Source organism: Cnephaeus nilssonii (assembly GCF_951640355.1).
Source record: "Cnephaeus nilssonii genome assembly, chromosome: 17".
In the NCBI taxonomy this organism is placed as follows: domain Eukaryota; kingdom Metazoa; phylum Chordata; class Mammalia; order Chiroptera; family Vespertilionidae; genus Cnephaeus; species Cnephaeus nilssonii.
Genome location: NC_137088.1, coordinates 29,433,709 through 29,447,116, shown reverse-complemented (window position 1 = coordinate 29,447,116; position 13,408 = coordinate 29,433,709). Strand labels below are relative to the sequence as shown.

The window sequence follows — 13,408 nt, the reverse complement described above, 5'->3', positions numbered from 1 at the left end:
AAACTACTGCTAGTGACTCAGATGCCTCTTTTTAAGTATTATTGGACAATAGCCACATCTATTCATTTATGTATTGTCCTTGGCCACATTCATGCTATGGTGCTAGAGTTGAGTAGTAGACATAGAGATGTGGAGACTTCCCCTCCCCCAAGACTAAAATATTTACAGTATAGTTTTTTAAGAAAATGTTTGGTGACCCCTGAATTAGATCAATATTGTTTATAGTTTTAGGTACTAGATTACCTTTGAAGATTTGCAAGTAGGGAAGTAACATGCTATAAGAATGTTACTGGTAGCATTGTACAGAATGGCTTAGACAAGGGAATTAGGAGAAGCAGGAAGATGAGATTAATTCAGGGAGTGGTGATTATAGGTAATCATGGAAAGAATGAGAGACAGAATTCTTATACTGAGGACAACTCGAGGATTTGTTAGCTGATGGACTCGAGGAAGATGTGATTCTAATAATTTGAGTAAGACAGGATAGTAGTGTGGTGACAGTAATAAATTTTATAACAACTTAAAGCACATGAATGCATTAACTTAATAAATTAGTTAATTAGTGGTATGGCCATGAGCAGAGAGCTAGAAAAAATCAGTATGGACATAGTTTTACATGTGGTATTTGGTGAACTTGAGGTAGAATTCAAAACATGTTACACATGCAGTTAAAAATTTTGAGCTACAGATGGTCAAGACTATTAATAATATATAGCTACTGATGTAGAATTTAGTGAAGAAGTTTTTGTTCAGATTATCCATACCTTTTCAGTGCCATGCTGGAGCCAACTTATACTGGCCTGGAGGGCTGAATATTAAATTTCTAGGAATTTTCTGACCCTGATTAAATATAACATAGCCATTTAAAAAAGTTAAGTCATACAAATGTAAAATTAAATAATCTTATAAGTAAAAGTAATAATAGTCAAAATTCATCACTCCTTAATTACATATTATTTTCTGCTCTTTAGTTTTTATTTACATCTACTAGAGGCCCAGTGCATGATTTAATCATGCACCTGGTGCACCAGCGGGCTGGCTGTCCGCCGGTGCACCAGGCCTTCCGAAAGCCTCCGGCGCGGCGGAGGCTTTCGAAAGGCCTTGTGCCGGAGCAGACAGCCGGCCAGCTCCCCCGCTTTGGCTTTTGATCGCGGGGGAGCTGGCCGGCTGGCCGCCGGTGCACCAGGCCTTCCGAAAGCCTCCGGCGCAGCCATGACATAGACGCTGAGCTCGCGGCGCCAGCGTCCTGCTGGCCCAATCAGCTACCCCGGCCACCCTGAGTCCTGCCCCCTGCGCCTCCTGCTGGCCCAGTCGTGGGCGTAGCGGAGTGATGGTAATTTACATATTACCATTTTATTATGTAGGATTCTATCTGTATGGTGGAAATACTTTTTACTGGTGTACTATTACTGTTCATTACTTCCCAATTCGGGTGATGACAATTTTGTAGTTTGAAATTGGCTGTGGTGGAAATACTTAGATTATGAAAATCAGTAAATATTGTAAATCAGGGCTCAATTTATTGTTTTATCAATTGGCTATAGATTCAATAAAGTGATAGAGAAATTAATAATGGAGATTAAACTTGTATCAAGTCTAATCTATCCTACCTAATAATAGACAAATATGCAAATTGACCATACCTCCAACACACCCACAAGCCACGCCCACCATCCAATCAGAGCGAGCATGCAAATTAACCCAAACCAAGATGGCTACGGCCACAGAGAGCAAGGGTTCCTAGGTAACAGAGAAAGCCAAGCTTTCCGCCTGCCCTTGTCAGGCCTAAGCCTCCACTCAAGTTACAAAGTTTCAATTATAGAAGGTAAACAAATTCAAACAAATGGCGGCAGAATGGAGCTTGAGAGAGCAGGCCAGGGTTGCCGGCGGCAACAGGGGAAGCAAAGCTTTCCGCACACCCTGGCTGGGCCCACCCGCTTAAGGCAACAAAGTTTCAATTATAACCCCAACAGAAATGGCTGCCGCCCCGGAGGGAGCCCCAGGCTTGGCTCCGCTCCAGGCTACAAAGTTTCAATTGTAGAAGGAAAATAAATTCCAGATACCAGGGCCTCCACTTGGGTTGCCAGGGGGCGTGGCCGGCCTGCAAACCACCACATGCCCCTCACTCAGGCCACCCCACGCCCCAAGGGAACCCCCACCTGATCTGGGACACCCTTCAGGGCAAACCAGCTGGCCCCCACCCGTGCACCAGGCCTCTATCCTATCTAATAAAAGAGTAATATACAGATTGATCATCACTGCAACACACAATATAGCTGCCCCCATGTGGTCAAAGATCCTGCCCCCATGTGGACACAAGATGGCCACCACAAGATGGCCAGCAGGAGAGGGCAGTTGGGAGGCACCCAGCCTGCAAGGGAGGACATTTGAGAAGGACCAGGCCTGCAAGGGAGGGCAGTTGGAGGTGATCAACCCTGCAGGAAAGGGCAGTTAGGGGTGACCAGGGTGGCAGGCAGAAGCGGTTAGGGGCAATCAGGAAGGCAGGCAGGCAAGCAGTTGGGAGCGAGCAGTCCTGGATTGTGAGAGGGATGTCCGACTGCCCGTTTAGGCCCGATCCTAAACGGGCAGTCGGACATCCCTTGAGGGGTCCCATATTGGAGAGGGTACAGGCTGGGCTGAGGGACAACCCCCCCTCCGTGCATGAATTTTGTGCACCGGGCCTCTAGTTACATTATAAAAGCACAAAAAATTGAAGCAGTCCAGTATTTGAGATTTGTTATCCAATTCAGTGAAGAAGTCGCTTACACCACTGAACAATGATTTAAGTTCCAACAAATGTCTTTTTAATTTCACTTGCATTCTTTTCAAGTGAACAAAGCTATAAACCATCTTTCATGTCAAAACCCTATTTGTTCTTTACTTACAAACTTAGGTTAGTTATGAATACAGGAGTTTGGCAAAATTATCAAAATCATTTTATGTGAATGGAATTTACCTTTATAATGGTAACATTTCTAAGTTTATGTGCATATATATATACTTTTTGAAGAGCCAATTGTTAAACATCTAACAGCTCACCACTGATATTCATGATTTATAAAATGAGTAAAATTCTTCCCAAACCTTTCTTTTCATATTGAAGAATTGTCTTTTTCAGTTGTATTTTACATTTATATTTTGTATAGCAGCTGTCATTTCCTCCTTTTTATTTCTCTATTTGGGAGCTTCATTTCACTCAATGTTATGTGATATTAGACAGAGAGGATAACATTTTTGATTTGCTAAAGTAGAAGTATAAACCACTTCCAAATATCCATATAATAGGAGGTAAGGAAAATACTGGAACAATACTGCATTGTATTTATGAATTAAATTGTTCACTAAAATTATATATCACATTTTATAGGGATTCAACTAATGAAACTACTGCTCATTCTGATGCTGGCAGCGAACTTGAAGAAACTGAAGTCAAAGGGAAAAGGAAAAGGGGTCGTCCTGGCCGGCCTCCGGTATGTATTATGCTTCTCTTCTTTGTTTCTATAGTGATGACCAAGTAAAAGGGCTTGATAAGAGCTATTTGTTAATTCTAGTACTGTTAATACTTTTAGTGACTACTGAAGATTCTTGGAAACTTTACTTCATAAATTGTCTTAGGTAGTAATCAGAAAAAGGGTAATGGTTATAGTATCTTTCTTGTTCTCCGTGTTTCTCTTGCAAGTAAATGGTAGTCCACGTGAAGACATAGAGATGATTAACATGGAATGAGGTATAGTTAGTAATGACTTCCCTGCTTTTTAAATGCACCTCTGATTTCTTGTGAGAACCTATGTTTGTAGTTTGGTAATATTAGTTTGGGATTTGGGGCCAGTCTCAGAATATATTCTCATTCATACATGATTGAGAAGTTTAGAAGACCTCTAAGCATTCTTACTTTGAGGGATATCTTTATGTATTCTGAGTACGTGAATCATTTAATTTAAGGCAGCATAAGCTCTTAAAGACAATAGTATGAATGTGTCAAGGAGTTAAAGCTTGTACTATTTACACTACTTTTATGATATTTGCCATTAGCAATTTTATCTGTTTTATAAAAGTTCTTATTGTAGAATATTTCAGCCTCTTTTTTAGGATGCATAATAGTATAATGAACGCTTCATGTAACCATTGCCCAGCTATAGCAGTTATCAAATCATGGCCAATCTTGTTTTATCTCTCTACTCGTTTTCCTTTCCATGTTATTTTGAAGGTCATCTTAGACATCATTTCATCTGTAAATATTTCAGAATGTAGTACTAAAAGATAAGGCTTTACACCCTAGCCGTTTTGGCTCAATGGATAGAGTGTTGGCCTGTGGGACTGAAGGGTCTCAGGTTCAATTCCGATCAAGGGCACATACCCAGGTTGTGGGCTTAGTCCTCAGTACGGGGCCTGCAGGAGGCAGCTGATCAGTGATTCTCTCTCATCATTGATGTTTCCATCTCTCTCTTCCTCTCTGAAATCAATAAAAAAATGTATTTTTTAAAAAGGCATTACTTTTTGTTTGTTTTTTAACATCACTCTAATATCATTATCATGTCCCAAGGTAGCAATATTTTATTAATATCACCCAATAACCAATTTAAAGTTTATAATCATTTCACAAATGTTATCACTTTTAAAATACAGTTTGTTGGTTTGAATTATGACACACAGGATCTGTCTGTTTTAATTGATGATAATGTTATTCAACCAGTTATTTATGTATATGTCCTTTGTAGTGACTTAGGATTTTTACACACACACTAGAGGCCCAATGCACAAATTTGTGCACGGGTGGGGTCCAGATGGCCCGGCCCCGATTGGGGCCTGATCAGGGCCGGGCTGGCTGGGGGGTGGGGCCATGGGCGATTGGCCGGCGGGCCCTGCCCCCAATTGGGATGGGGAACCAATCAGGGGTCAGCGGCTAGGGGAGGGGCTGGGGGAGGTTGGCCAGCCAGCCCCACCCCCAATTGGTGTTTGGGGGCATTCAGGGGCAGAGCTGGCTGCTGGGAGGTGCAGCGGGTCAATCGGGGTTGTGGGGGCTGATCAGGAGTGGGGCCAACCACGGGAAGGGGCTGTGGGCAGTGGGCCAGCTGGCCCCGCCCCCGAATGGGGTGAGGGGGCTGATCAGGGGCCAGCAGCCTGGGGCAGGGGCCATGGATGGTTGGCTGGCTGGCCCTGCCCCTAATCGGAATGGATGGGGGGGTCAGTCGGGGGCGGAGATGGCTGGGGGGAGGGGCCGTGGGCCAATTGGGGTGATAAGGGCCCATCGGGGTGAAGCCAGGTGGGGGAGGGGCTGCAGGAGGTTGGCTGGCCAACCCCGCCCCCTATTGGGGTAAGTGGGGTGATCAGGGGTGGGGCTGGCTGGGTGGAGTGGCTGCGGGCCGTTTGGGGTGGTGGGGGTCCATCTTGGGTGGGGCGGCTGGGGGGAGGGGCTGCTGGAGGTTGGCTAGCCACCCCGCCCTCAATTGGGGTGGGAGAGGCCGATCAAGGTGGGGCTGGCTATGTGGAGGCGCCGCAGGAGGTTGGCTGGCCAGCCCACCCCTAGACTGGGCCAGTTTGCTGGCCGTACTGGGCGTCATAGTGACCAGTCATTCTGGTCGTTCCGGTGTTCCGGTCACTGGCTTTTTATATAGATAGATAGATAGATAGATAGATAGATAGATAGATAGATAGATAGATAGATAGATATCTTCTTTGAAGTGACTTAGTATTTTTTTGTGTTTGCTGTTTCATCAGTATTAATTTGTTTGCCACAGTTTTTAATTAACTTCAGTGAAACTTCATACCCTTTACTTTTCCAGGATGACTTCTACCATTTTTCTCTACACTTTTATCCTTCACTTTTATTTAAAGGGCAAAAATATTATGGAGGAAAAGATATGCATTGTAATCACTCTATAATTCTTAATTTTGTAGAAGTATTTGGTGGTACAACATTTTTTACAAAAACATTTTGAGAAAAGTGAAAGAGTCTTGTACTTAGAAGCTGGAGACAATTCTAGCTCTCCTTTGTATGATTTTTCTGAAACTCTAGGCAAATTACATTGCTTTTTCTGGGACTCATGGATATACAAGAAAAATTGGAAATTAGACTAAACTTGCTTGAAGGTAGGAGAATGAACTTGCCTGCATGATTTCTTACTTGAATTTGTAGTAGGTAAATAGTACATATTCATCTCATGTTTATAAAAATTGAAAAAATTGTTGACCAGGTAAGATAGTAACATTCTAGAGACTTGTGTTAGACTTCAGTCCATATTTTCATACTTGTTTACTCACATGGCTATCTACCTATACTTCCACCTGACCCAGGCCTATGTCTTGATCTTGGAAACAAACAAGACTTTCTGAGTTTGTACTCTGGACTTGGCACTGAGATGGTAATTTTTATGTCACTTAAATCCTCACACCAATATTATGAAACTAGTGGCCTGGTGCACGAAATTCATGCACGGGGCGGGTGGTCCCTCAGCCCAGCCTTCACCCTCTCCAATCGGGGACCCCTTGGGGGATGTCTTACTGATGGATTAGGGGAGCGGGCCTAAGCCGAAGTCTGGCCTCCCACTGTGGGAGGTGACTCTCGGGCCGATCAGGATGGTGCAGGCAACAAGCGGCTGGCCCTGCCCCCAATTGCGCCACGGCCACTGGTGGCCTTCCTCTGCGGGAGGCAACCCCAGCAGGCCTATCTGGGGACGATGCTCGGTGGCCCTGCCCTGAATCGCTCCGCTGCTGCTGCCGCCCGTGGCCTCCCTCTGCGGAAGGCGACCAGGTGGACAATCAGGGGATGGCACCAGCCCCCATTGCCCCGCCACCACTGGTTGCTGCCACTCCACCCCCCCCCCCCCCACCCATCGCTGTCCCCTCCCTCTGCCCACTGGCATGCGCCTTGGCTGGCCTGGCGACACCTGCTCACTGGCCCCGCCCCCCACTGACCGGTTGTTCTGGTGTTTGGTCGATTTGCATATTACACTTCTATTATATAGGATTGCTTTACTTGGAGGGAGATTTATCCACCAAAATGAGCTCTAGAAGGAGTGTTTTTCAAGGTGTGGTCCTACATTTTAACAGGTAACCCAGATGAGTGTTAGGCATTGTATTATTTGAGAGGATCTCTTTGGAAGCGTGACACTTCAGTAAAGAGACATTGGCTCATTAAAATTATGCCTCTGGCATGACCACATTCAGTATCTGATTTTTAAAGTTAAAAATTGAGCACCCAATATCTCTTTATCAATCTGTATAGGCTCGTAAGGTTTCCTTGTCTTGAAAGTCCCCATATTCACAGAGCATTGAATGACTTTGGTAAGTATTTTTAAGGAATAATGCAGAAAAGCTAATTTAGGTGGTAGGAATGTGTAGTACATAGATAATATCCTAGATTAGTAGAAAAGATGGCACATTAGCCTTACATGGTGGTGGCGGAAGGCAGAAAAACAAACGTTGCAGCAAAGAAAGAGCACTAAGTCTGTCTTCTGTCCTAATTGTTTGGCTATTGCTGAACTAAACAAGCTCCCTTACACTGTTCCTTTTCCTCGATACCTTCTCCCAATTATTAGAATCACCCACTCAATGAAGTTGCCCCAACTGGAAAACCTGGGCTAATACCATTTGCTTTGTTTGCTTTCATCCCTGTGTAATCAGCCAAATAGTTCCATCAGGTTTCCTCATAAATGTCTTTGATCCACTGCCTCCTAGTTCCCAACATCAGTCTCTCTTTTTCTTGGGCCCAAAAATACTGCAGCTGTCTAAATTGATCCTTCCCACAGCCACCAGAATGATTCACTTAAAATGAAAGCAAGACCAGGATGCTCCCATTCTTGACATTCTTCACTTTTCCTCCTTCTGTGGGATGAAATCTCAGCTCCCTGCTATGGTATATCAGACCCTCGGTGGTCTGTCCTCTGTGTACTTCTCAGGCCGCCACGGGAGTCGGGCTGAGTGGCGCCGCGGGTGGCCGGGACCCAGACCTGACTTCCGCCCCAGGCCCTCCTTTACCCCCTACCTGTGGCCGCTCTGTCTGTTGTTCTCTCAGGCTGTGGGCCCACGCCAGGCTCTTCCTCCTGAGCTGATCATGACCGTTATGGTGTCCCGGCCTAATTTGCATATTACCTCTTTTACACACAAACACACACACACTAGAGGCCTGGTGCACGAAATTCGTGCATGGAGGGTGTCCCTCAGCCCAGCCTGCTCCCTCTCCAATCTGGGACCCCTCGAAGGATGTCCTGCTGGTTTACAAGGATCGGGCCTGAACCAGCAGTTGGACATCCCTCTCGCAATCCAGGACTGCTGGCTCCTAACCACTCACCTGCCGGCCTGCTCGCCCCTAACTGCCCCCCGCCTCCGGCCTGCTCGCCCCCAATTGCCCCCCCTCGCCAGCCTGATCACCCCCAACTGCCCCCCTGTGCCAGTGTGCTCACCCCCAACTGCCTCCTCTGCCGGCCTGCTCACCCCCAACTGCCCTCCCTACTGGCCTGCTTGCCCCCACCTTCCCTTCCCACTGGACTGCTTGCCCCCAACTGCCCCCCTGCTGGCCTGCTCACTCCAAACTGCACCCCCTCCGCTGTCCTGATCACCTCCAACTGACCTCCACTGACGGGGTGAGGGACTGAGGGCTGTTTTCAGGTTGGCCACTCCCAGTGATCTAGGCTCCCAGCCCCTCCTTTTTTTCTTTCGTTTTTTTTCAGCGCCTCCTTGAGCGGAGGCCAGGGCCGGCTGGAAGCAGGTATCTGAGATTTATTTATCTTCTACAATTGAAACTTTGTAGCCTTGAGCGGAGGCTAGGGCCCGCCATGGCGGGCAGGAAGCTTGGCTTCCATTCCTGGGGGCAACCCAAGCCTCCTGCTCACTCCAGCTCAGTGGTCGCCGCCATCTTGGTTGGGCTAATTTGCATACTCGCTCCTGATTGGTTGTGGGTGTAGCAGAGTGATGGTCAATTTGCATGTTTCTCTTTTATTAGTGTAGATACTAGAGGACCGGTGCACAAATTCGTGCACGGATGGGGTCCCTCGGGCTGGCCGGCAATCGGGGCCAATCAGGGCAGTGGAAGGTTGGCCAGGGGGAAGGGCTGCGGGATGTTGGCCAGCTGCGGGGAGGGGCTGCGGGAGGTTCCAATCGGGGCCATTGAGGCCAGTCAGCCAGGGAGAGGGACCGCGGGAGGTTGGCTGGCCGGGGGCATGGCCCGTGGGAAGTTGGCCAGCTCGGGGGAGGGACTGCTGAGAGGTTGGCTGCCCCTATCAGGGCCATTGGGCTAGCTGATCAGGGAGATAGGGGCCACGGGAGGTTGGCTGGCTGTGGGGAGGGGCGGGCAACAGGTGGTTGACTGGCTGTAGGGGCCATGGGAGGTTGGCTGTGGGAGCACACTGACCACGGGGGGGGGGGGGGGGGCAGCTCCTGTGTTAAACATCTGCCCCTGGTGGTCAGTGCACATCATAGCAACCAGTCATTCCGTCGCTTAGGCTTATTTATGTATATGTATGTATGTATGTATGTATGTATGTATACATACATACATAAATAAGCCTAAGCGAGAGAGAGAGGGAGGGAGAGAGAGAGATCGGTCTTATTACAGCTAATGAAGTACAAAACAAAAATAGAAAGTGGTAACTTTCCTAATGTAATTTGCCACAGACTTACTTATTGTAGTAGTATTTATAACTAGAGGCCTGGTGCATGAAAATTCATACACTAGAGGGGTGGGGTCTTTCAGCCCGGCCTGCCCCCTTTCACAGTCCAGGAGCCCACAGGGGTGGGAGGTGACCCAGCGATCAGGGGAAGGCGACGCCCCCATCACACCTCTGTTGCTGCCACTGCCGGCAGCGCAAGCCTTGGGTGGCTGAGCGGCCAACATCTGAGGCTTGCCTGCGCTTATGGCATCGACTGGGAAGCCGCCATCTAAGGCTTGCCTGCACCTCGGGCCGGTTCTGGGCGACTAGGGGGCTGAGGGGGCTGGGGGACTCCGGAGGGAGGTGCCCTGGCGGGGCTGAGGGGATTGGGCCCCGCCATCTTGTGGCTGTGGACGCTGCCATCTTTGAGGGCGTGGCAGTCAATTAGCATATTCCCTCCTTACTGGCTGTGGGAGCTGCCATCTTTGTGAGGGCGTGATGGTCAATTAGTATATTCCTTCTTTATTAGATAAGATAGTAAAAGATTCTAACTTCCAAACTTTTTTTCTTAAGAATGCCAAAATGCCAAGCTATTACTTAATATTGAGAGGTGTAATTGACAGAATGGTCAGATTTGAGTTATGCCTCAGTACCTGTTTTGAAAATTGTATGGAGATTTTCTTACTAAAAATAAAAAATTACTAATTAATTTGAGAGCGAGCAAAAAAGTGAGAGAAAAATATTGATTTGTTGTTTCACTTTCTTAGGCATTCATTGATTTGTTAATGTAAAAACAAAACAAAACAGTGAAACCTGTAAAGAATTTTTGTGAGTTTATTTGAGCCAAACTGTCAACATATGCTGGGAAGCAGAACCTCAACGAATTGAAATAATGCTCTAGAGAACAGTGGGTTACATCTGTCTTTACTAGTATACATTGCAGTCAAAGGAAAGGGACAAAGGTAGGTTACATGAAATCCATTGGTGATAGACTAGAGAGGCGGGAGAAGACAAAGCAGGGAAATCCCTGGGATTGGATAAAAAGTAAAATGATACATACTTAGGTGGGTGCAGGAACAATTAACATAACAATGAAGGAATCTGTGGTATCTGTCCTGGAGTCCAGGCACATTAGGTTGTGCCCCCAGGGGTCCAGGAAAAGGGAAGTTACAAGTTACCCAGACATTTCAAAGGTATGTTGTCACAGATGCAAAAAGACCGATAGGCTCAGATAAGGTAAAGGTTGACCTTGTCAGTGAAGATACTGGCCTAGGATGTAACTACTCACCATAACTGCTTTTAGTTAAAGTTTAATTTCAGACCATCTTTTGTGGTTACTTTAGGTCTCTGAGTTTGCAAGACTGCCATACAGGCCTTCCCTGAGCTTGTCAGGTTAGCATGTGGCCCCTTTCGTCCACAGGTTGATGCTTATATGTGCCCTGACGGGATAAAATCCATCATCTTGGTGTATTGGGATGGCGCTTTAACTAACTGAGGTACCTGGCCAGGGCCTGCTTGGACATTTTCTGTCAACTACCTCCATTTTTAATAATTCCAAGTTTTGATTAATAATTACCTTTTATATAGCTACTAGAGGCCCGGCACATGAAATTCGTGTGTGGGTACGGTCCCTAGGCCTGGCCTGCGATCAGGGCCAACTTCCCAAGCTGCCTGCAGCCAGCCCTGCCCCCCCGCCGCTACCCCCCCCCCCCCCCGGTTCCCCATTTGCCATTGGGTGATCAGTGCCTGAAAGCTGGGGGAAGGGACCTGCCCCCACCGCAAGTGGCCATCAGGCAATCAGAGCCTGCCGGCCAGGGAAAGGGACCAAGAAGTGGTCAGTGCGCCTCATAGTGACTGGTCCAGTGGTCGTTCTGGTTGTTCTGCTGTTAAGGGTCAATTTGCATATTACCCTTTTATTATATAGGATTTTAATACTATTTATACTTTTAAGGAAGACTTCATGGGTTTCTGGTTTTATTCATTTACTCAGTCACATGATAGCAATAGTATAAGAACTTTCTGATATGGGCAATATTGTTTTCCATTTCTTAGTTCTTAGGGGACATCTCATTTTTGTTATATCTTTTTAGTATACTGTTACTTCAAAGACTTTTGCTACTTATTAAACCACTCTTATTTTGCAGTTGTCCTAATTCATATTTGTTATAGCTCTCTACCCAAGTAATTACTGATTTCTAAGTAAACACTATATATAGTATCATGTTTATACTAACTATGATTGCATTAACAAATAATGGACATAATTTTCTCTGTCTACACACATTATTTTGATGATCGCATCCAATCTCATAACTTAAAATAACACATCTAAGCTTATGTCACTTAGATTTATGTCTCCGGCCTGGACTCCAGACTCATAACCAAATGTTTGGTGAACATCTTCATTTAAATATTTAATGGGCCAAAGATGTTTTAAAAACGAAACTCCCAAGCTTCCTATTCCCCTGCCCACCTCTCTTCCATTTGGCAGCTTCATCTCTCTGGTTGCTCAGGCTATAAATCTTGTAGTCATCTTTGACTCTGTCTTTCTCAGCCTGTATCCAGTCTATCAGCAAATCCTATCCAATTCATTTGAAAATATATTTTCTCTCTATGTATACAAACACATATATATATTATGTATAGTAGCATCATATATAAATATATATTATATACCTCTTATTTATTTTTTAACTGTTTGAGAATAAGTTGCAGACATGATGCCACTTTACTCCTAATGCTTTAGTATGAATTTCCCTGAAATCAAGGACATTCTTATACGCAGCCATAGAACAATTTTGAAAATCAGGAAAAAATGTTTATGTAATACTAACCATATCTATACACTTCATTCAGATTTTGCCATTTATTCAGGTAATGCCCTAAGGAAAAAGAAATGGTTCAGGATTCAATACAGGACTTCCTTTATAGTTGTCATATAAATCAGTACTTCTATAGCTTAACTGATCTTTAGTCCCTGGTTTAATATTTTATTAAGGATATTTTACTCTTGTTCTATTTATGTGAGAATTAGCACTTCTATTTTCAACATTATTTAACTACTAGAGCCCCGGTGCACGAAATTCATGCACGGGGGTGGGGGGTTCCCTCAGCCCAGCCTGTACCCTCTCCAATTCGGGATCCCTCTCACAATTGGGGACCACTGGCTCCTAACTGCTCACCTGCCTGCCTGCCTGATCAACCCTAACTGCCCCCACACACACCAGCCTGATTGCCCCTAATTGCCCAACCTGCCGGCCTGGTCGCCCCCCAACTGCCACCCCCCTCCCCGCCAGCCTGGTTGCCCCTAACTGCCCCCCCCACCCCCACTGGCCTGGTCGCTCCTCACTGCCCCCCTCTGCCGGCCTGGTCGCCCCTCACTGCCACCCGTGCTGGCCTGGTCACCCCACACAGCCTACTCTTCAGTCGTTTGGTCGTCCCTCCCTAATCCCCCTGCCAGCCTGGTCACCCCAGACTGCTGTTCAGTCGTTACTGTGAGGGCGTCGTGACCGATTTGCATATTACCCTTTTATTAATATAGATTTTATTTGTCTAGACTCAATAGGAGAAGTAAATAAGTAGAAGTATGCCCTCTTCTTTTTCATGTTAGCTTTGTTTTATTTTCTTAAATACTTATTTTTATGCCTTTATATTCATACATTTAGAAAGAAAATGGAGACTACACAATAAAATATTAACAATGAGTATCAGGAGGAGGATAGATTAGCAGGTGAATTTATAAAATGTGAATATTACAAATTATTTGGATCTTATATTTAGAATACTGTGAGTTTTATAATATCATTTAAATATTCTACATA

The 13,408-nt window shown here is 45.8% G+C and overlaps 1 protein-coding gene across 5 annotated transcripts in view; it reads left to right on the top strand.

The window, feature by feature from the left end:
• The window catches only part of STAG1 (STAG1 cohesin complex component), a gene marked incomplete at its 3' end in the record, with an annotated part of 343,841 nt that overhangs the window by 105,492 nt on the left and 224,941 nt on the right, over positions 1–13,408 (top strand). For all 5 annotated transcript variants that reach the window (XM_079794806.1, XM_079794805.1, XM_079794802.1 and 2 more), the window contains exon 3: positions 3,368–3,470. In XM_079794806.1, coding sequence (XP_079650932.1) covers positions 3,368–3,470 — 103 coding nt within the window. The remainder of the gene's footprint in view (positions 1–3,367; positions 3,471–13,408) is intronic.